Below are 21,987 nucleotides of genomic sequence, written 5' to 3'. Positions count from 1 at the left end.
TTGTTGACTCACATTGAAAGGTGCTGCGATCAGTCTCAATTAAGGACGATGGCCAGCACATTCATTATGTGGCAGTTTCTTATTGGTCCATGCCAAGAAGTAAAGCATCATGCAAAAGTTATGTAACTTAGCTTGCAAAATTCACTCTGAATGAATCTGTGAATTGAGTCTTCTGATGGGTGTCTGTCAGATTTAATGCCATCAACTTTTATTTTCAGTTGCATTTGACCTCGGTAGGCTTTCTGGTTTTGCTGCACTGAACTCAAGTCATCAAGTACGTGGATATAAATGTAATCATTGTGATTATAATAGCACTGGAATGCACTTGGAAATAAATGTGGTCATTTTGGGAAAATGAGATACTAGTTGTTTAGCACTTGAGTTTTCAACATCCACCAATTTGGAAGGACTCAAGCAAAAACGGCATCTTGCAGTAAGTGTAATAATTACATAAAAGCAAAAGATCAAGGGTAGTCAGTATGTTTGTGAAGGAGACATCTGTCAGAGCAAAGAGGGGAGGGAGCTTGTGTGGTTTGTTATTCTGTCAACACGGGTTATTTAGACTTCATTTTTTTTTTAAGTCATCTTCATAATGGGCGGCCCACTGCCCAGCCTTGTCTTTCAACATGCAAACACTGCACAGACACACAAAATTACTTGAGGAATTCCCTGTGGGAAGCACCATGTCATTCCTGTAAACATAATGAAGAACCAATCCACTACAAGAAAAAAATATATAACAGAATTGCGAGTGTAAAAGGCGGATTTTCTAATATCTTTGAAGGATTAGGCTGAGTGATTGATTGTGGTGTAGGGCGGGGCAACAAGTGGAAAAAAACCCACCTCAATTTGTTTAGAAAGAGGTCAAAGCCGACAATCGCGAAAATACATTAAAATGTTTAATATTTATAATCGCAAATTTTAAATCGTGCATTTGGCAGAGCACAGGACTTGACTGAATGGAACGTAAAGTGGAACAACAGCACGGTTTATAGTTTAATGTACACTTCTGAAGCTGCCACAGGTTAAACTGTACTTGGAAGATACTACAAGGTACTTTAGTTAATTAAATTAACAATAGATTGATGTCTTTGTAATTGATTTTTTCATAAAGTACTGTAAAGGACTTGCTGAAAGACAAAAGCTATTCAATCTGATATCATTGACTCTTGGATTGAATTTTAATAGTAGTCTACTTGTTATACAGAATATCAAACGGGGAATAAAATATAACAGTGAGCAAATAAATCAATTTTTAATGATCATATTGTTAAGGAATCTTACATTTTACTATACAAACCCATATACATGTTTGCGCAACTGGAATGGCCATTTGGAAAGAGAAAATTGTATTGTAGAAAATGACATTAAAAATAAAGGATGAGTTCAGTTAGATAATATCATGTTGCCTCGGCTAGTGCTCAGTGACTAGTTGTGTGTGTGAATTGGAATGGTTGCCTAAAAATAAAGCAGAATTTGTCTTTTGCTCAAAGCAGGGACAGGTGTCTTTAATCCTAAACATCATAAATTGATGGGGTACCTTTTTTTTCTCTCGTAAAAACGTGATAGGGTTTTTCAATCCATGTCAGAGAAGCGCGCAAACATGGCTTTACGGACAGCATCTTTGTAGTTTCCTGTTGTCGGCACGTCTAAGGTGCTCCCCTTAACTCCCAAGCCAGTGCCCTTTGTCCTCATGGAAGCCTGCGAGCAGACACGAAGACTCATTAGAGATGAATAAGTGCCAACATGCCTCAGGGAATGGTGCTAATTGTTTTCTAAGAGAAAGGCAAGAGCATCTGTGCAGAGAGATGTTAGGAATGAACTCACCGATATGGGAACAGTAATGCCCTGTTGGTGGCGTCCTAGGCCTTTCCCTTCCTGCCAGCCCATGGCTTGCAGCATCTTGTTCCCGATGTTATCACTCGTTAGGCCATCTTTGGTCGGCTGATCGTAATGGCTGTTGGAGGTGGGGCACAATTGATTAACTTTTTGTTGGTTGTTGCTAAAAATAGCATATGTTTTAATTTTCTTTTTATATAAATATATTTCTGGATTGGAAATTTAATCTGCCTTTCGCCCAAAGTAAAATAGGATAGGCTCCAGCAACCCTTATGAGGATGCGCTGTACAGAAGATGAATGAATGAAAAATGAAATACATTTTTTTCTTCTGATTTTGGAAAGCCATTGATCACTGTCACTGACATTAAATGAGTTAATGAATAATAAAAGAATTCCACTGAAAAGGGGTTGGCTCAACTCAACACTAATTTGTAAACATGATCAAATGGCAATGCTAGTGTGGTTCACGCATGTATGATTACACATTCAACAGTTTTTGGAAAAATGCCCTTTCACAAATGTGAATATTTGAATGTAATGAGTACTTACATTGTTGGGGGAGGCCGCTTTGTGGTTTTCAAGTGTTTCTTAGGAGGTTCCGGAATGCCGTACTTCTCTCTCCTCTCTGCAGCCCGGTCTCTGTATTTCAACTATGGACAATACAAAATTATTCAACATAGCACATCAGTGATGGCAAAAAAACACTAAAACATGCTGGAGTAACTTAATTGTCACTAAGAAATCACTGACTTCTTGGGTGCTTACCCAAGTAGCATTAAATAGGAGTTTATTATGAATAAACATATTTTTTGCTTTTATTAAAGATAATCAAATACCTCAGTCTCTTTCCTCTCTAGATCCTCCAATTCAGCTTCAGAAAGCTGTGATCTTCTGTGGATTTCCAGGTTTTGCTATGATAATTAAGAGAAACAAAGTTACCAAATAATGAATACAGACACTTAAACCTTCTCAAAGATGTTTATACAGATCTTATAGATATATAAACAGGGATGGCATTGCAAGATGTATTTTTCCATCTGGTGTTTAAGCGTTGTGAGTGAACAGATGGCAAAACTCAGAATATTCCTGACAAGTTGCAGATCACCTGCTGTTCCAGCATCCTCACCTTGTGAAGGTCAGAAAGCTGCTGGTGACGAAGCAGAGCCTCTTTATTGGGGAACTGACGGCGACACAAGAGGCAAACCATTTTGGCCCAGTCAGTTATTTTGATGCTATTGTCCATTTTCTGATCCGATCCGCCCTCCTCTGGGTCGCTGTCCCTGTCGGTGGTGACAATTGGCTCACTCTGCGGGAGAAAACACATGAAAGTTCAAGTTTGTGCTTTAAAAAAAGAATCAATAGAAGCCGGGCAGGACACAACCTTCACTGGAGGCTCCTGTTCTGTGATGTGGAATTGTTCGGTGAGGAGGGACGGCATCTCAAACGTGGCCATTTGCTGGAAAGTAAGATTACCATTGAAATCTAAATATAATATAATAATTCCAATGGACCAATGACATAGGGTCAATAAGATGCTACTACCTTCTTTTCAAAAATGGAGAAACATGCATCAGGAGCCTCTTTCTTCTCTTCATTACTCGATGTTCCCGCTATTTGTACATTTGTTTTATAACTCTCCTTTTGCTTATTTAAGGTCTTAGCCCAGCGCTCCATATCCTTTGCAATCTAGAATTTAAAAAAAATGGAAGTATTATTTGATTGAAGGGAAAAGTAGTTGTAATATGAGGAATATATGGAGGAAATTATGTATGTTTTAATACTTAGGCCAAAGCATTTGGAAAGGTTAAAGCCATAAAAAACATGCAGCTTTTCACCTCATGGATGTGGGTTTGGAATAAATCCCTGTAACAAATGATGATTTACTATAGTGCATACCTGCTGTGCTGACTTGCTTTTGGGCTTTTCTTTTTTCTCTTTGGGCTCCTTGCTGCTAGTGTTTGAAGTAGATGAACCACCAGCAGAGTTTGTTGTTTCCGTTGCAGACGGCGCAGGGACATAAGCGTTTTTGTCACTGTCCCAGTAAACGTACTGCTGCGTCTCCGCGTTGTAGTAATACTATTGAACCAAATTCATAGAACTACTTTAGTTACCTCCTTAAAATGACAAAACAACTCATTAATATATTGCTTATACAGCATTTGTTGAAATTACAGATATGACAAAAACCTGACTACTTTTACACTATATATTTAAATAATCCATGTCACTGTTTAATGTATACAAACCTGACTATTGGGGTCATAGTACAGTCCAGTGTTCGGATCATAGTAGTAACCAGAAGACTCATCATACTGGTATGTGGACGTGTCTGGGCCAGCTACAGGTGAGAGAGCAATAATGTTAATGTATGCAAAACACAAATGAAGACTTTTCCTCTATCATTGAATTTCAATTGTTACCAGTTCCAATGTTTCGGTGAGCAATATTTGCTGCTGCTGCAGGGACCAGTGACGCTGTACCAAAGGTAGAAGCCAGTTGGGTTGGATCTAATGCACCTGCCAACTAGTGTGACAGAAAGAACAAGATTTAAGCATACAAATGAGGAACATAACAACGTCATAGATGTATGTCTTACATGTGTGGCAGCCTGGTTAATAAGGACGGGTTGAAAAACTTGAGGCAAGACAACACCTGCGGGTAGCATATTATTTATCCCAGGAGCAGCTAAGGATAATTGGTAAAAGGGACGTTAGCAAATTAAGTTTTGTATATAAAAAAAATAAACTAGAAAAGAAGTTAGTCTTAATTACCTCCAAGCAATCCATCACCAATGACAGGAGGCAATCCTTCAGTTTGTTGCTGCCACACTTGAAAATTCTGTCCCCATGGTGAGAATGAATAGACTGTTTAATTGCATTAACATTTCCTGCCAGATCTAGGATGGGGTTTTAGTGATCCTCAGAAAGCCAAGCATATAGCACTTTTCATTTAGTATGTTGATAAAATATTAAATGATGATGCCACATGATGGGGACAAAGTCAAGCAGTTTGTGTATGAAACTTTTGCCATTAAAAATACTTTGTATGTTGGGTGATGTAAAATTTAGTGTTGAATTGTAAGCAAAGGAAGAAAAAAAAATAGTCAATGGTTTGATCCATGTAAAAAAAAGGATCTAAAGTGGCGTATAGGGTGAATACTGTTGAGGGTAAGTAGGATGTACTGACCTGTGCTTGATGTGCCAAGCTCTCTGGAGTGTTGATGACACCGGTGACAGCACCAGAACCTTGCTTTAACTTAAGTATTAAAACACAGCACAATAAGAGCAGATTAGGAAAGGTAAAATTGGTAGTTCATCATTTCTATGTAAAGAGACACGCGTGTGTGGGTGCGCGTGTCCGTTTTTAGTTTAAATACCTGGCTGGATGACCACTGGGCTGCAGCTATGGCTGTGCTAGCAACTGAAAGTGCGCTATTTCTGATCGCATCTGCATGTGAAGACTCTCTGTTAAGTGAAAGAGAGAGTTATTAAGAGCTTACTATGCAATTAATTGATATTCAAATAAAAAAGACAATCAAATAGGAGGCATGACTCCCTTTAGTTGCTGTTTTTGGATATATTACATTGACACAGCCATAAATAATTTAAAAAAATAAACAGTAAAGTATGTGTTCCCTCACTTTCTCGCACTCTTGGCATAATCCACTGCAATTGTTTTCCCATCCATTTTCAGAGGTGGTTGGAGGCTTTGAAGAATAGTGAGCAACTGTGAAGCTTCCTATGTAATAAAAAAAAGGTACACAATTGAGTATTAGGCACACCTGCACATCTTTTGTATCTATCAAATTATAAGATAAATCTAATGAGCTAACACACCAGGGGAGAGGAGAGTTGAACAAAGCTAAAGCCTCGGTTCTGTCCTGTCTGCTTGTCTTTGATTAGGCGGATGTTGGATGGAGACAAATTTGCAAATGGAGCCAAAATCTTCAAAATCTCATCAACAGAGCATATGGGGGGAAGGTTCCTCAAAATTATTGCTGTGAAGAGAAAAAAACAGTGAGCCGGAAAATGACAATAGGGTGATTAGATGAGAGGTAAGAGAAAATGTGTGACTCACTGTCCGCACTGTATTCCCAAGGCTGTTGAGACTCTGCATTTGAACTGGCGACTGTATCTCCATCTACAAAGATGGATAACAAATTCATTAATTCATTTTCCAATGGGTGCTGGCGCCTATCCCAGCTAACTATGGGCACCAGGCAGGGGGACCCCTTGTATTGGTGGCTAGCCAATCACAAACCACAAGGAGAAAAACAACCATTCACATAGACAAATTATTGTTCCTTATTTGCAAAGCGTAAAAGTAATTTAAGTAAGAATAAGTAATTTAACCACTGATGTCATTTAGACATTATTTTAGTAGTAGACCAAAGTTTTTAGGGCAGAGCAGACAAAGTTCACTTTAATAGTTCCATTAGTTTTAATTTCTTATCATGTGAACTTACCAGTTTTAGTTGCCCCACATCTGAAACACTTTAACCTCTTCCGGAAATTGTAAAGGCCACACTGTGAGGAGAAAAATGTTACCGTTTTAATGTTAAATAATTGTTGACAATAGTTGGAATTAAGGAGCCCATTAAAAAGACACTCACAGTGCTGCAAAGCCAGTTGTCAAACCTCTGCTTTCTGGTACTATAGTGCACTGCGATGTTTCTTCCCTGGATCACCAGCTTATTCTGTGGAGTCATGAAACGCGTGTTATTTCAGATTTTCAAGTGTTCACGCCATGTCACCACTCGAGTGAGCGCGGCGGGAAGAGGAAAGATTGGCTGGCCTAAGGCTCACTTCTTAGGCAGAGTGCCATTGGGGATGGAAGGGAACAGACCTTAGCCTCTTTTACACAGAAATGACGCAAAATTTCAGAATCGAGAGTATATACACCCACAAGTGGGCTTGTGTGCTTTCCTACAGCAACCCAAAATCATTTAATTAAATGTATAATGTCAGATCAAGCATAGGACCTGACTTTTACAGAATATTTTGACCGACTAAATCAGTAGAAATGTGCATGAGGTGTTGAAATGTCATATGAAATTTAGTCTAAGTGAAATATCAGGTCAACTTTGTCCTCCAATCGGTGTCGGGGTTGTTTATTTAAAAAAAAAAAAACAACCGCATATAAACTAAAATGTTAGCTGTCTAAAAGAGGCTATGGAGAGAGACCAGAGAGATAGAAAAGTGTGTATGTGTGTTATTTTTTTCTTTCTTTTTTTTTCTTTAAACCTGTGTTTGGGGTCGGAGCGCTGCCAACTCTCTCCTCTGTCACCAATGTTTAATGAAGAGGAGACTGAGTTGGAGCAGAATATGTGCATTTTTAAAAGAGGATAATGGCGAAGAATTCCCAGGATTATATAACAGTGTATATGCTTTGCTGAAAATAAAGTCAACTGAGGTGCTGAGAATGTTTTGTTTGGGCTGAAAAAGGTTGCTGCAAAGCGTGTGATATCAAACATTCATCTCTGATACCACAAAGACCATCGAGTAAAATTTTACAGGTACCATAAAAATGTCATTATCATAATAGTATCGGGGCTCTTATCGCCAAGAAAATTTCTAGACTTGGTGATTGTTGAGGCAACCTGATTGGTCTCCATCCACTGGGTAGAATCTTGCAAGTGATAAAAGTCCACGAAGGCGAAACCTCGGCTTATACCTAGAGACAGCATTCAAATATAGACGGGAGGTGTGTTAGTGAGAAGGCTATGGTGCAATGTTCAAACTCACAATGGTTGTGTTGTGTACAGCCAGATTCAAATTCAAGTGGAGGAGGAGAACGCTTATTGGATTGTGGCGGATTTCGGTATATACTAACTAAGCAGGTAACGTAAAAACTGAGAAATCAAAGAAAAAAAATAGCAATAAAGTGGAACCTCCACAGAATTAAATCAGTTTTGTGATGACTTGCAGCAGTTCTATTTTTTTTCATTTCCTAAAGAAGACAATACAAAGACAATTAATCATCAGATTCTTAATAAAAATACAACAATTAAAACAACCTACCCTTTGGAAAATTTTGTGCATGTACCATGAATCTAAAATTTACATCTTATTTAAACATTTTTAATGCTCTAATAATCCAACAGTCAGGACATATTGGCAAAATTATTTCAAGTTTTTGCTGTTTTAATAAGCCTGCTCGGCTATGGTATTACTTTATCATATAGTCAACATGGGTCGCGATATCCGGCCCACAATAAAGGGCAAAGGTAAATCACATTTTAGGATTTTGACATTACACAGGATGATGTTTTTCAAACATAAAGTTTGTTAGACCACAGCTTTCACTTGCAGAGTATTTCAAATTTGGAGGTTCCACTGCAAATAAATATATGTAGTTACCTTCATACTTGGTCACATGAGCACAAATAAATGGAGGAGAGGATCAAAAAGGAGCGTGAGACCAGAAAAAAAAATAAAAAATAAAAAGCAGGACACGCTACTGACCACACACACTTAACTCACCAGTCCTTTTTTTCATTAAGCGGACATCCACGGGTTGAGGACCGGGCATCTGCTCCAATGCTGAGCGGATCTGGAACATGCCAAAAGACAGAGGAGAAACAGAAATTACCATAAGTCACTTATATTTTTTTATCCCTTTTAAGGTAAACCGCAGCAAGTCATGTACATCAAAAAGCATGAGTGACAATTAAACATACATCTTCCTCTGTAACCTGGAGAGAGAGACCCCTGAGCATGATTGTCTTGTTCTCCTCCTCCTCTTCGTCGTCTGGGTCGTGTTCTGTTCTGTAGTCGTGGTCTCCATAGTCGCCGTCGTATTCATCATCTGATCTGTCACTGTTGTGACGTTTGCGACCTCTCTGTCGAGGAAAAAACAAGGAAACACGTGGAGGCAAAATGTTATCCAAGAGTCCACAGTATGCTCGCGTTTGCGTACCTCTCTACTGTCTCTGCTGTCTCTGCTGTCGTCATAGTGATCTCTGGATCTGTCATCCCATTTTCGCTTATAATCCCTTTCAGAATCACGACCATGTCTGTCACGTGATTGTGGCTCATCTCTTGAGCCATCTGATCCATATCTACCACTGCGTTCTCCTCGACTGGGCCTAAAATAAAGGGGGAGAGGAGAACCATGCCAGTGCAGTATAGAACACAATATGTACTATAACTGATATAGTCATGATCATGTGGTGAAAAGAACATTTTTTACCTTTTATCAGATCCCATCTTTTCTTGACCTTGCAAGTGATTCACCAATAAACTGTAATGAGGAAAAAAATGACAGTTACTATTGGACGTCTATAGTTGTCAATGGCACCATTTGGGCCTGTTTTTCAAAGGAGTTCCATTCCCACACGATCTAACACATGGGGTAATTCAGTTAGTTTGTATTTGTGAGGAATCGACGTGAAAACTCTAAAAAACAATTGAATAAAATCTATAAATATGATTTTTAATGTGACATGATGACGTGTTAACCCGCGGAGGCCACTTCAAGGAACACCGTTTGCAATCTGACACTCTTTAATGCCCACCTTCTTCATCCTGTCATTTCAACTGTTTAATTGATTTGGAACTAAAAAGTACACGGATTCCTGAAGGTTTGGTGGAATAAAAACCACACGATGAATAAATACAGAATAAGCACTCTTACAGATTGACCCCCGTCAGCATTGTGCAACATTCCCGACCGAGAAAGGGCGATCAAAAACAGAATCTAAACTGAAATCCGATGATATCAGTAGCGGAGAGGAATGCGGACGAGCAGGTATGTTATACACACCATTTGAAAATATAAATGCGAGCTTAGATTCAAAAAATATTATCAAATATACCACAACATACCATCTGCTAATGAACCTCTTTGACGAAGACTTTTCTTCGATTTTACTTCCGGGTTAAAAACTACACCAAATTATAGCTAGCGTCACCTAGAGGTTAGGAGGATACTCTTTATGTCTCACTCTTCTTGCACCCCAATGGCGTTAAGCGTCTGTCAAAGCTTTGAAATGTTTTAACCACTAATTTGACTGCTTTAAAGGTTGTAGATTTCAAACAGGCGAAACGTCACCCGTGGTCTGCCGCGTCAAGAAAACAACAGTGACCGATCCCCGCAAAGAAGAGAAAGGTAGCCGATTGGCTAATGTTATACGCGCACCGTTAGCCTTAAATGTCATTTACGATGCTGCTTATTGTTGCACCAGTTATCCCACAGTTCACTTTATATGGATATTCATATCAAGTAGAGCCAGGATTGTGTGCACGTGAGCGCTTGCCGATGTTTAATGACGCCCATTTCTCGGTATCTCTTTAATAATTAATAGTAGGCTGAATGGCTGAGCCAGAGCTTCTGCTGGACTCCAACATCCGACTATGGGTGGTGTTGCCAATTGTTTTCATCACCTTTCTGGTTGGCGTCATACGTCACTATGTGTCCATCCTTCTACAAAGTGATAAGAAATTGACTTTGGAGCAGGTGTCAGACAGGTAAAATATTCTAGTGCTAAGCACTTATGGCATTAATTTCACCGTAATGAACTAAACTATATAATGTCCATCTTCATTCCAGTCAGGTTCTCATCCGGAGCAGAATCCTGAGAGAAAATGGAAAATATATTCCCAAGCAAGTATGTCTTATGATCGGTCTTATATATAGCATATGAACACACTTGCATTCCTGCAGCCAAAGTCAAATATTGTTTCCCTAAAAATATTAAGTGTTCACTTCTAACCATATGTTGATTAAACTATGTACACAATAACTTGTTTTCTCCTTGCTTTCAGTCGTTTTTAATGAGGAAATTCTACTTCAATAATCAAGAAGATGGATTCTTCAAGAAAACAAAAAGGAAGGTTGTTCCACCCTCACCAATGACTGGTAATAAAAAGCAGACAACATAATTTTCTTAAGGCAGAAAAATGGATGTATTTACTGTAACTGCAATTGATATGATTTTTGGACTCATAGAAAATGTTGGGTCTTAGCAATTTTTGGGGTGTTTTTAGCTGTGTCATTGTTATTACACCTTTGCAAGGCCTATAACTAGTTGCCTGAGACTGGATTACACATAGTCTTGGCATTTCATTTTAATTTGGCCTGCAAACATTCAAGACCCAATTCATAGGGGTATAAAAAATGTTGAGCGTGTATTTATTGTCTAACATGCTGCTCATTTACCACGTCAGATCCCAGTATGCTGACAGACATGATGAAAGGAAACGTTACTAACGTACTTCCCATGATCCTTATCGGTGGCTGGATCAACTGGACCTTTTCGGGATTTGTAACAAGTATAGTGATTTTTAAATTCTGGAATATTTAAAACTCTCAAATATGACTACTGTCCTTCACTCTAAGATATGACATTGTCTACAGCAAATCCATTCTTTATTCTTTCCTGCAGCTAAGGTGCCCTTCCCTCTCACACTGAGATTCAAACCTATGCTGCAACAAGGAATAGAACTCCTGTCATTGGATGCTTCATGGTAAAGTCATAAAAAGCATTTGGTCGTCTTTTGTGAGTTAAGTGTCTTTTTTTTTTATTTAGGGTGAGTTCAGCATCATGGTACTTCCTAAATGTCTTTGGACTGAGAAGCATGTACTCATTAATCCTTGGCCAGGACAATGGTAATGCATTGTTACTTGTATCGAAAAAAAAATTCTGTGCAGTGTTAAAATATAACTTCAGTGTAATGAATATTTGAAATGTGATGCAGGTGCAGATCAGTCAAGGATCATGCAGGAACAGATGAGTGGGGCTGCCATGGCCATGCCTGCAGACACAAATAAAGCTTTTAAGGTACATACTAATCAACCCACAATTACTAGCTAATTGTTTTTTGTACAGTAATAAACAAAACACGTGTATATATATTATATATAATATATATATATGTCAGTAAAAGAAAATAGTTGATGTTTTAATTTGTGTTTGTGGAACCAATGTTGCATGAGGCAAGTAGAGGTTGGATTTGGAGATTTCATCAAATGATAGGCATAACATTTTTTACTTTAGATGACCTTTGGTGGGTGATGTTTTCATGTGATTTTGTACTTTATTCCAGGCAGAGTGGGAGGCCCTGGAATTGACTGATCATTCGTGGGCGCTGGAGTCTGTGGAAGAAGATCTCATGAGTATGGAGCTGGACTTTGATGGAATGTTTAACAAGGAACTGCCCACTGGTATATTCTGAGGCCCTGATCATTTTTTTTCTTCTGCTTGAGGGCTTAAATGCAGGGATTGTTTTATTATTATTTTTTTGAAACACTGAAATCTGACAAATCCCTCCTTATTATGCAATCTTTACATTCCTTTTTTTTTTTTTTTAAATTGTCAGAAAGTCAACCACCACTAACTTCATTATTGACTGAAAATGTCTGAAGTCATTTTGCTACATTATAATCAAACTGTAAATCGCACTACTCGCAAAAGGTTTGGCATTCTGCTCCCAATTAGCTAAAATGCAAAAGAACATTCAGTTATACTTAAACTCTTGACACCTAAAATGCTGTATTATAGCTCCGTGCATCATCTTAAGTTTACTTTAAACTTTTCACTCGGCCAACCACACCATCTTTAGGCCCACTAACCAGCACCCTAAAACCTGACCTCAGGTGAACTACACTCCCAGGACCCTGCTAAACTTTGCCCCTGTAACAGGGATCATGTGACACATACATTAGCATAAATGCATCGTAAATAGAAATTGATAGTGATAATTAATAGGTTAACCTTGCCCATTGCTTAGTGTTTAAATCATTTTTGAAGAACTTTCTGTTTTCTAACATGAAGCCAGATGTCTAAATGTACAAAATTCAAGTGAATTTCTCAGGATCAATTGCAATTGATCATTTAATTTGAGTTATTGGATGTTTGCAAGAGAAATACAGATAGATTGGAAGAGTCATAGTACCACAATGGAAACTACTGGATTCGTGGATGTACAAATCTGTTCCTCCGTAAAATTCATTTTGGGTTCATCCTAAAATTTCTGATGGGATTTGTTGGACATTGCTATTTTTTTGGTAAGCAGTGTATATAATAGTGAAGTAAACAACTGTGAACAACTGGCTTCATATTTTATTGTATTTAATGTGTAGCTAATGTTGCTAGTGTCCTCTGCACAATTAAGTTCTAAGTAGATCTTTGATTTAATATGTTTGATTTAATACTTCAACCACTCTTTTGTAAGATTGTTGAAGAACCGACTGCTTGTTGCCACAAGATGCAGTTAGTGTACTTTTTTTTCTCCTGTACTAAAAGGTTTGTTTTGTAACCTTCCTGTGTTTGTTTTGTACAGTAAACATGTTTTGACTAAACAACTGGTTTCGATTGTTACTATTAAAGATCATTATTAATGTGCTCCATACTCCATTACATTCCTGCATATAATTTACTGTCACAGTGGTTTTAAGAAAATCACTTTAGATTCGAGTGATGGTAAATATGATGTCCATGTGGATCCGATCAGGAATAATAATGATTAATAAAATTAAAATATATTGAATGTAGTAATGTTTTGCCATGTGTATGAATGGAGAAAAACCTAAACAAAAACCACTATTTTTCAGAAATAGATGGAATACAGTTGTTGTCAGATGGTTTACTAGTCAATCTATCTTAAATTAGTCTTGATTTTTGTGACAATGCTCCACTGTCATATTTGGATTCCCTGTTTGATTCCCCCATTTAGTGTGAAGAACAAATCCAATGGCAATCTCAATGATTTCAATAACAAAACGTAGGTTTGTTATTCTTTATCGTGAGTTTCATTGATGTAATAAAAGTGACGTGTGGAGAAACAGGTGGCACACTATGCCTGTGTGTAATGTCGAGGTGGCGACGACACAATCTAGTAGCCCCAACGCCCCTCGCAGCCACCGTAGGAGGAAGCACGCCCTCATCGGCCCAAAGAGCTTCCCTTCTCTTGTAGCCGCGCTCTCCCCTGATACCGGCACACTAGCTCGCCTACACGATGGCCGAAGGAGGCGGACCCGACTCGGGCGGCTCGGCGGACTCCGACCCGGATATGCCAACCACATCTACGGATAACCAAAAACAGACTATTGGCTCGCTGCTTAAGACTTCACTGAGAAAAGGCGACGAATGGTGAGAAGAAGCCCGGGGCCGACTTCGGGGCGCGCCTGATAAGCTAGCCCGAGTTTGCTAACTTTAGCCTTTAGCTAAGCTTCAAACCGGAAATAGCAAGAGCGCTTATATGTACTCCATCTACACAAAAAACATCGTTTTGTCAATAATGTTCCTATTAGTTTTATGTACTATGTTGGATATTCCGTTATTTGTTTCCTCACGTTAAGCCATTGACACTGGACACAGTAAATATCTTTTGTCAGCAAATAGCTCAGCAGCACTGGGATAAATAGTCTGCTGAAAATGTTTCTATTTGATTTTAACGTGTCCTGTCGTCAGCCGATAAGGTAAATGATCGGCAACTACTACAAGCCCTGTTTTGGGGTATTTGTGTTTAAGACAGCATTCAGATGGCTGATTTGCCGGGAAGACCCAGATCCGCGTTAGCTACCCCTTAAGACCACCCGGCACTGTCATATATTGCTGTCATGGGATAAGGCAGGTACTTGTAATATTAGCGTTGTTGTCACGAGCCATTTATATAGTAACACCAGTCAATCGTGTTTGGCATAACTACACATGCTAATAACTCAGATCTACCTATTAAAGCTGACATAATAATGTAGTGTGGAGGAAAAAGGTAACTGCACATGGAAAAAAAAGTGAAATCAAATATCGCCACAAAATTTCACTCATTTTCATATAATAACGTTGGTGACTCAAGCATTTCAAAATATTTTTATTTTCTTACTAAAAAGCAAATCTGAACATGAAATGATTGGAGACTCATCATCAATGATCATCAGCTAAATTTCTCACCTCATTTTCTGAACTGCTTTATCCTCATTAGGGTCGCGGGGGGTGCTGGAGCCAATCCCAGCTGTTTCCGGGCCAGAGGCAGGGGACACCCTGAATCAGTGGGCAACTGATCGCAGGGCACATGGAGATTGACAATCATGCACACTCATGCTCATACATAAAGGCAATTTAGAGTGTCCAATCAGCCCGATAATAGTGTCGGTATCCGGAATTTGATATACTTGTCAGAAGTGGAGGCTTTTACATATGGCCTCCATTTCAATTCTTCGCTCCACATTATACGCGGCAATCTTTGTATGTGATTTTCCTCAAGCAAGCTTCTTAAGTAAAGCAGATTGAGCAAGGGTTAGGGCTCAGGTGAGTGTAGCAAGAAAGAGATCTACCAAATATATATGCCTATAACAGTACTATATACTACCATGTCTTCAAAATGACTGCCTAACTGTTCCCTCACAGGTATCTTGTGGACAGCCGCTGGTTCAAACAGTGGAAAAAATATGTGGGCTTCGACAACTGGGACATGTACAATGTTGGAGAGCGTAGCCTCTATCCAGGACCTGTTGATAACTCGGGCCTGTTTTCTGGTAAAGATGCTCTTTGGCCATGGCCAGAATTTAGAAAGTAGGGCAACATCAACACCTTCATTCTTTTTCTTTTTTTTCTTTCTAAAGATCAGGACAAACAGGTATTGAAACAGCATCTCATTGATGAGCTGGACTATGTCCTCGTACCCACGGAGGCATGGACTAAGCTTGTTAGCTGGTATGGTTGCCTGGGTGCCCAAAGACCTATTGTTAGAAGGGTAATTTATTGAATTTCAGTATTTCTTTAATCATTTTCATCTAACCTAAGTTTTACTATTACTCAGTACATGTTCACCTCCATGTTTCTCACACAGGTTGTTGAACATGGCATGTTTGTCAAACACTGCAAGGTGGAGGTCTACTTGCTAGAGCTGAACTTGTGTGAAAATGATAACATGGACAATGTGGTCACTCGGTACTTCAGTAAAGCTGACACTATTGGTGAGAGAATTTCCGAGAATGTTCAACTAATCATTAAAAGGACTGTAATTGACACCATTTTTTTAACAGATACGATAAATAAAGAGATGAGGACATTATTCAGTATTCCACCGGAAAAAGAAACAAGGCTTTGGAACAAATATATGAGTAATACCTATGAGCAGTTGAACAAGCCTGACAGCAGTGTACAGGACGCTGGCCTCTTTCCTGGACAGGTAATTAAAAAAAAACATTTTTAACAAGTCATTTCTCTTTCTCAAAGGATTAGGACTTCCACTCACCTAATCTGATAATGTGTTTCTTAAATAGGAAACTTGCGCACTGCGGTATTGTTTAAAAAAAAAAAAAAATAGGGGGGGGGGGGGGAACCCACATAAAATAATTGAAATCCTATCGACATTTAGCACTCCTTATATATTTGATCTTTACCTGAAGTTTAAAAAAAAATGTCTAAATCAAGCCTTAGCTTTTCTTGAAAACAGAAAAATTAAAGGTTTTATAGTTTTTAATCTTGAACAGATCATCACTTGAGCAGATCCAAGCAAGAATTGCAGGCGATTGTGCATGTAGAACATGTCAATATGATGAGTCATAAGGAGATCAATACACTTGTTCAGCCTTTTAGATGCAATATCAATTTCCCACACTTACAGTTTAATACTGTTTGTTAAAGCTTCAAGATGTATGTTCATGATGTATGAAATCAAGTACAAAGTTAAAATGTCTTAGATGGATTTTCATGTCTTAGTTTTCATATCGCTTCTTTACTCCCTCAGGTGCTTGTAATTGAGCGCAAAAATGAAGATGGAACCTGGCCAAGGCAAGCCTCTCATTCCAAGTAAATACAAACATGAAATGCTTTTCCCTTCTTACAAATCTACATTGTATTTGTTTCTTATATCCACCATTGATTCTTGTTCACCAGATCCAGTGCAACCCCATCTAGGACATTCACCACCTCCCCAAAACTGTCCTCTAACTCGTCTGCCAGTGTCTCCCCAACGGTCACCAATGGAAACAGCAGCTGCGGGGCTGGTTACACGCTCAACAATAGTGCCTCGTCTGGCAGTAGGTCTGTATCTCATTTCTAACTGTTTGTGTTAAATAATGTTGTTTTAAATGGACTGTGGTGGTCTTTTATTATCAAAAAATATCACATCATTGCCCATATAATCAAGATTTATTGTGCCGTCATGAATTTGGTTATTTACAGCTCTAATAATCATGTACTTTCCCACAGACTAGGAGGTTATAATTCCTACAACTCCTCCTACAACTACAAAGAATCCCAGTCCCAGCCTGGTCTATGTGGTCTCGGTAATCTAGGCAACACATGCTTCATGAACTCTGCTATCCAGGTACCATCTGACTGGAGATGAAGATATGTCCACATCTTGTTTACATAATCATATTTCACACATGTATTTTCCATTCTTTTTCCCCCACAGTGCCTAAGCAATACGTCACCACTCACTGAATATTTCTTAAATGACCAGTATGAGGCTGAGATTAACCGAGGCAATCCACTGGGGATGCGAGGCGAGATTGCAGAGGCCTACGCTGATCTCGTAAAGCAGATGTGGCTCAGCCGCAGTAGTTCTGTGGCCCCACGCACTTTCAAAGTATGCCCAGTACAGTACGATGAGTTTTATGTTTTCAGACAATAGTTCTAATGCTATGGTTTTTGATTGCAGACACAAGTGGGGCGCTTTGCTCCGCAGTTTTCAGGCTATCAGCAGCAGGATTCACAAGAACTGCTGGCCTTTCTGCTTGATGGGCTCCATGAAGATCTGAACCGTGTGAAGAAGAAGCCTTATTTGGCCCAAAGGGATGCTGATGGTCGTCCTGATGAGGTGAGATTTTTATTTCAGTAGATTCCTGGAAACTGGTTTTATGGGGGGTGGTGATTTCCATTCTTTTTAGATTCAATTATACCTGAAGGGCTTTTTTTTAATTCCAGTTTAAAATAACATACATTAAAAAAACAACCTTTTTTCCCAGATCGTCGCTACGGAAGCCTGGACAAACCACCGTTTACGCAACGACTCAATCATTGTCGATATCTTTCACGGCCTCTTCAAATCCACTCTGGTTTGTCCTGAGTGTTCAAAGGTGTCTGTGACCTTCGACCCTTTCTGCTACCTCACTTTGCCTCTGCCAATGAAGATCGACCGAAGTATGGAGGTCATCCTTGTGAGAGCTGACCCTCAGTGCAGACCCACTCAGGTAAACAGTTCTAGAGAATTAGCAGATCTTTTGGCCAAGTTAACACAGTGTCGTGGGGGTGTCACGGATTATCACCTATTTATTCATGTCTTTTCTTTCACAGTATCGAGTTGTGGTTCACAAACTGGGCACCGTAATGGATTTGTGCAGCTCCTTGTCGAGACTCTGTGGAATTGCTTCAGAAAATGTTAGATGATACCCTTTACTCTTTTACTTTCGAGGTTAAATGCATAAGCCGTCTACTAATGTTGTCTTGTCTTTTTGTAGATGGTGGTGGCAGATGTTTATAATCGCAGGTTCCATAAAATTTACAGAAAGGATGATGGCCTCAGTCAAATTATGGATAAAGATGAGATATATGTGTAAGGGTTTTTCTTGATTAGACTATTATTGTGCATGTACTCTGTGCTTGATCGCATGTGTGTGCGTTTTTCTGCTGCAGATATGAAGTGCAGGAGGAGAATGGCGAGACAATGAACCTGCCAGTTTATTTTAGAGAACGGCATTCAAAACAAGCTGGAAGCTCCTCCAGCAATATGCTGTTTGGACAGCCATTACTCGTCCCCGTACCCCGTCAGAACCTCATAGCGGACGTTCTTTACGAAAAGATCCTTCAGAGGATTGGGTGAGAAACACGGATAACAAAAAAAAAGGGGCCTGGGTGTATCCATTACACAACTGATTTGGTTTATCTTTTATTGCAGGCGCTATGTAAAACAGCCGCAGAGTGGTGGAAATGAAAGTAGAGCTTCGGCTTCGGCCTCCTTTGCCAGCTGCAGTCAAGTTCGTGAGTGTTCCACATCATCCGGTGCCAATGCCAGTTGCAGCAGTCCCCTGTCAGATGGGGCAACATGCAGTGCCAGTTCAAGTAATGGCAGTAACCACTCAGAAACTTGCACTGAAACTAATGGAATACATGATGGTGAGTGCCCAATTGGCTTCTTACCTTTTTGGCACATATCAATGCTGTTAATTGGAAAAGACATTTGTTGTTGACTATTTATTTTGATTTGCCGTACGAAAAATAAGTGCATAGCAATTAATAATTAGCAAATGTAGTCAAACTTAGTTTTGTGGATACTGACTGGCTTAATTTGGAGCCAGGAAGACTAGGGAGATAATGTGGGGTCCATGGATGAGGAATTTAACAATAGTATGTTTCACCAATAGATGGCCCTGTCACTTCAGGGTAAGTGGTTAATGGGATTGCACATGCTGATGAACCTGTTTCGAACCCTGGTCTCCTTGACTGACCTCTCAATGAACTTTATTCTAAATCTAACTATACCTGAAGCTCCAAGATAGCACACCTTTTTCCAGGATCCCCCAATCCTTTGGCCTCCCACAGTGCTTTCTGAACTTTTTTTGTTTTGTTTACTTCTGGTAACTTTTGTACTAACTTCATTCATAATTGCTCTGGAAGTGCATTTTTTAATCTGTTCCAGACTATATTAAATGGTCTGTTTTTTGACAGATTTTTATGTCAACCCTAATTGGAACATTTTTTTTCTATTTTCCCAGGGGAGGAGGAAGCAATGGATCACCAGGTGAGTCCAGAGCCACAGAACGGCCAATCTGAGGAGGAGACTTCTGATTTGGAAAACGGGACAATTGAGAACGAAGCCAAGTCGAGCTCCCAATCGTCCAAACTCTTTAGCTTCAGTGTTGTCAACTCTTATGGAACAGCCAACATCAGCCCTCTGCCATGTGATGGAAACATCCTCAAACTTAATCGTCAGTTGTTGTTGTTTTTTTTTTAATCGCATTAATGTTTTCAATTTTAAATGACAGTTTGTTATAATGTGAATTCATCTGTGCAGCACATTCCACTGTGGCTATTGATTGGGACTCTGACTCTAAGAAGATGTGTTATGATGAGCAGGAAGCAGAGGTTAGTGTTTGTGTTAAATGTCTGTATAATTTTGCTTTGTGTTAATATTAATTATTTTTCAGGCATGTGAAAAGCATGAGAGCATGCACCAGCCTCCCAAAAAGAAAGCCACTGTTGCTCTGAGAGAATGCATCGAGCTCTTTACAACCATGGAGACCCTTGGAGCTCATGATCCATGGTAACCTTGATTGATTAGTTTTTTTTAATCCCCCTGCCCTCCTCTGCTTGAATCTAAATCACACTAATATTACACATTTTATCTCTCATTTTCTTTCCCAGGTATTGTCCCACATGCAAGAAACATCAGCGGGCTACGAAAAAATTTGACCTGTGGTCATTGCCTCGTATCCTGGTTGTTCACCTAAAGCGCTTCTCTTACAACAGGTGCTGGAGGGACAAATTGGACACAGTGGTTGATTTTCCCATCAGGTATGAATGTGGATTTCATCTGTCAGAAAATACTCTTATAGTGTCAGCTTTTTTGTTGTTCCACTATATGGCTCTTAAAATTTAATAAAAACTTAATAAAATAGTGGTGCAAGTACACAAGTGTTTACTCATTCTTACCATTGTTGGATTTAGAGCCCAGAATAACATGTGGTTTGCATGTCTTTTCTGTTTTGATCAGGGATTTGGACATGTCAGAATTTCTATCTGACCCCAAAGCTGGTCATCACACATATGATCTTGTCGCTGTGTCCAATCACTACGGAGGAATGGGAGGAGGTCATTGTAAGTAAAGTCACATCATTAACTTTCATTGTATTACTTTTTTCCAGCCAGTCTTTTATAGCATAGTAGCAATTCCCAAAACCAGGGGTTGACAACATTTTTGCCTGAATGTAGATGTGTAGATGAAACCATAGGAAAATGTCTTCTTTTTGCAAAATACAGGGCATTAGTTGAGTCTGTTCCTTAGCAAGTCTTCCCTTTCATGCACAGAGCAAATTGGCTGTTGGAGGGTAAAATCGATCCTAATGAGGCAGCTGGGATATGGCATAAGTCCCAAAGGCCCCTGGTTTTGTTTGTGACAATGGTTACCTAGCACTGTTGAAGTGCAGTTAGCTAGCTTAGAATGCCACTCCCTAAAACAGTGTCTTTTCTTTTGATAGTTCAGGTGTCAATAGCTCTCTGAGGGTTTCATTTTCAGTTGAGCTAATTAATCACAGCCATACTGGGTTGGGCAGTTTCTCTTTTTTCCTCACTTTGTGCCTTTTTGACAGACACTGCGTACGGCAAGAATAAAGTGGATGGAAAGTGGTATTACTTTGACGACAACAGTGTCTCGCCTTCTTCGGAGGACCAGATTGTGGTGAGTGTGAATTTACTCCATTTTCCTTCTACATTGCCCCCCTGCCATATGAAACTCTGAGACACTGGTGTTAAGTGTCCCTGCTTTTGTAACCCTAGCTTAACCCTCCACTTGCAGACTAAAGCAGCCTATGTGCTATTCTATCAGCGGAGGGAAGAAGAAGGCCTCAGCAAAACGGAGCCTTCTGCGTCCCTGGGAGGAGCCCCCGAACCTGCCGAGGACGAGATGGACTTAAATTGAGCTCATGGCGCCATCAGAAATACAAGCAGACACTGCTTAAGTGACAAAGACCATCAACTTTATCCCCACCACACCAATACTCACTTAGATTTACATCTACTATGGCGGAGAATATTAAGTAAATGATTTAGTTAAGAGAAACATTGTTGTGGATGAACAAGTGTGTTTTGCCCAACACAAATCAGAAAGAATTTCTTTTAAAAGCCAAATGTAAAGCTTGTCTCAACCAAAGTGTTCCAGGGTGTGTATAAAAAAAAAGTTGGTTTAGATAAGCTTGCTGTGAGATTTCAACTCCTTATTCTGGACATTACTTGAGCCAAAACAAGCAGCTTGTCCCCACACACACAGTAACTGCAAACAGTGGCCTTTAGTTTGGGAAATGGTAGATGCATTTTGTCTTCTTGGTGAATTGAGCATCTACCTTCTAGTGTACAACCTGGACATTAAAGGTTTATTTTGGTTTGCCGCACATTTTGGGACCTTTTTACAAAAGGCTTATAGGCTAAATCATATGTAAGATTGCAGTGCTGTATTGAAATGACTAACGTGTTTGAGATCTTG

The 21,987-nt window shown here is 39.4% G+C and overlaps 3 protein-coding genes across 4 annotated transcripts; 2 read left to right on the top strand and 1 right to left on the bottom strand.

The window, feature by feature from the left end:
* Window positions 1-885: 885 nt before the first annotated feature.
* Window positions 886-9,917, bottom strand: LOC144203694 (RNA-binding protein 5-like). The gene is made up of 25 exons (XM_077727257.1): window positions 9,667-9,917; window positions 9,032-9,082; window positions 8,759-8,927; window positions 8,520-8,681; window positions 8,323-8,392; window positions 7,440-7,513; window positions 6,453-6,536; window positions 6,306-6,366; window positions 5,918-5,980; window positions 5,677-5,837; window positions 5,481-5,578; window positions 5,217-5,304; window positions 5,027-5,095; window positions 4,612-4,678; window positions 4,437-4,525; window positions 4,261-4,363; window positions 4,087-4,178; window positions 3,737-3,916; window positions 3,383-3,526; window positions 3,222-3,296; window positions 2,967-3,146; window positions 2,677-2,751; window positions 2,390-2,490; window positions 1,828-1,957; window positions 886-1,701 (listed from the first exon to the last, which is right to left on the bottom strand). The coding sequence occupies exons 2-25, from the start codon at window positions 9,046-9,048 to the stop codon at window positions 1,576-1,578; spliced, it is 2,478 nt and encodes an 825-aa protein (XP_077583383.1). The 5' UTR covers window positions 9,049-9,082; window positions 9,667-9,917; the 3' UTR covers window positions 886-1,575.
* On the top strand, window positions 9,740-13,184 carry emc3 (ER membrane protein complex subunit 3). Its single transcript, XM_077727260.1, has 9 exons — window positions 9,740-9,949; window positions 10,146-10,308; window positions 10,391-10,448; window positions 10,606-10,699; window positions 11,008-11,112; window positions 11,226-11,307; window positions 11,370-11,449; window positions 11,539-11,621; window positions 11,887-13,184. The coding sequence occupies exons 2-9, from the start codon at window positions 10,154-10,156 to the stop codon at window positions 12,013-12,015; spliced, it is 786 nt and encodes a 261-aa protein (XP_077583386.1). The 5' UTR covers window positions 9,740-9,949; window positions 10,146-10,153; the 3' UTR covers window positions 12,016-13,184.
* Window positions 13,185-13,681: 497 nt separating this feature from the next.
* Window positions 13,682-21,698, top strand: usp4 (ubiquitin specific peptidase 4 (proto-oncogene)). Of its 2 annotated transcripts, none has more exons than XM_077726769.1 (22): window positions 13,682-13,931; window positions 15,189-15,316; window positions 15,404-15,534; window positions 15,631-15,757; window positions 15,827-15,972; window positions 16,534-16,577; window positions 16,683-16,829; window positions 16,998-17,115; window positions 17,206-17,379; window positions 17,452-17,610; window positions 17,759-17,983; window positions 18,087-18,170; window positions 18,251-18,345; window positions 18,426-18,608; window positions 18,688-18,905; window positions 19,505-19,717; window positions 19,804-19,874; window positions 19,937-20,052; window positions 20,154-20,303; window positions 20,503-20,606; window positions 21,098-21,186; window positions 21,304-21,698. In XM_077726769.1, exons 1-22 carry the CDS (start codon window positions 13,798-13,800, stop codon window positions 21,424-21,426), a joined length of 2,979 nt encoding a protein of 992 aa, XP_077582895.1. In that variant the 5' UTR covers window positions 13,682-13,797; the 3' UTR covers window positions 21,427-21,698. The 2 variants fall into 2 exon arrangements, with proteins under 2 accessions (XP_077582895.1, XP_077582894.1); XM_077726768.1 differs by having other exon boundaries at window positions 13,683-13,931; window positions 16,534-16,595.
* The last annotated feature ends 289 nt before the right edge of the window (window positions 21,699-21,987 follow it).

The sequence above is a fragment of the Stigmatopora nigra genome, chromosome 10 (genome assembly GCF_051989575.1).
Source record: "Stigmatopora nigra isolate UIUO_SnigA chromosome 10, RoL_Snig_1.1, whole genome shotgun sequence".
NCBI classification, from domain to species: domain Eukaryota; kingdom Metazoa; phylum Chordata; class Actinopteri; order Syngnathiformes; family Syngnathidae; genus Stigmatopora; species Stigmatopora nigra.
This window is presented reverse-complemented; position numbering and strand designations above follow the sequence as displayed.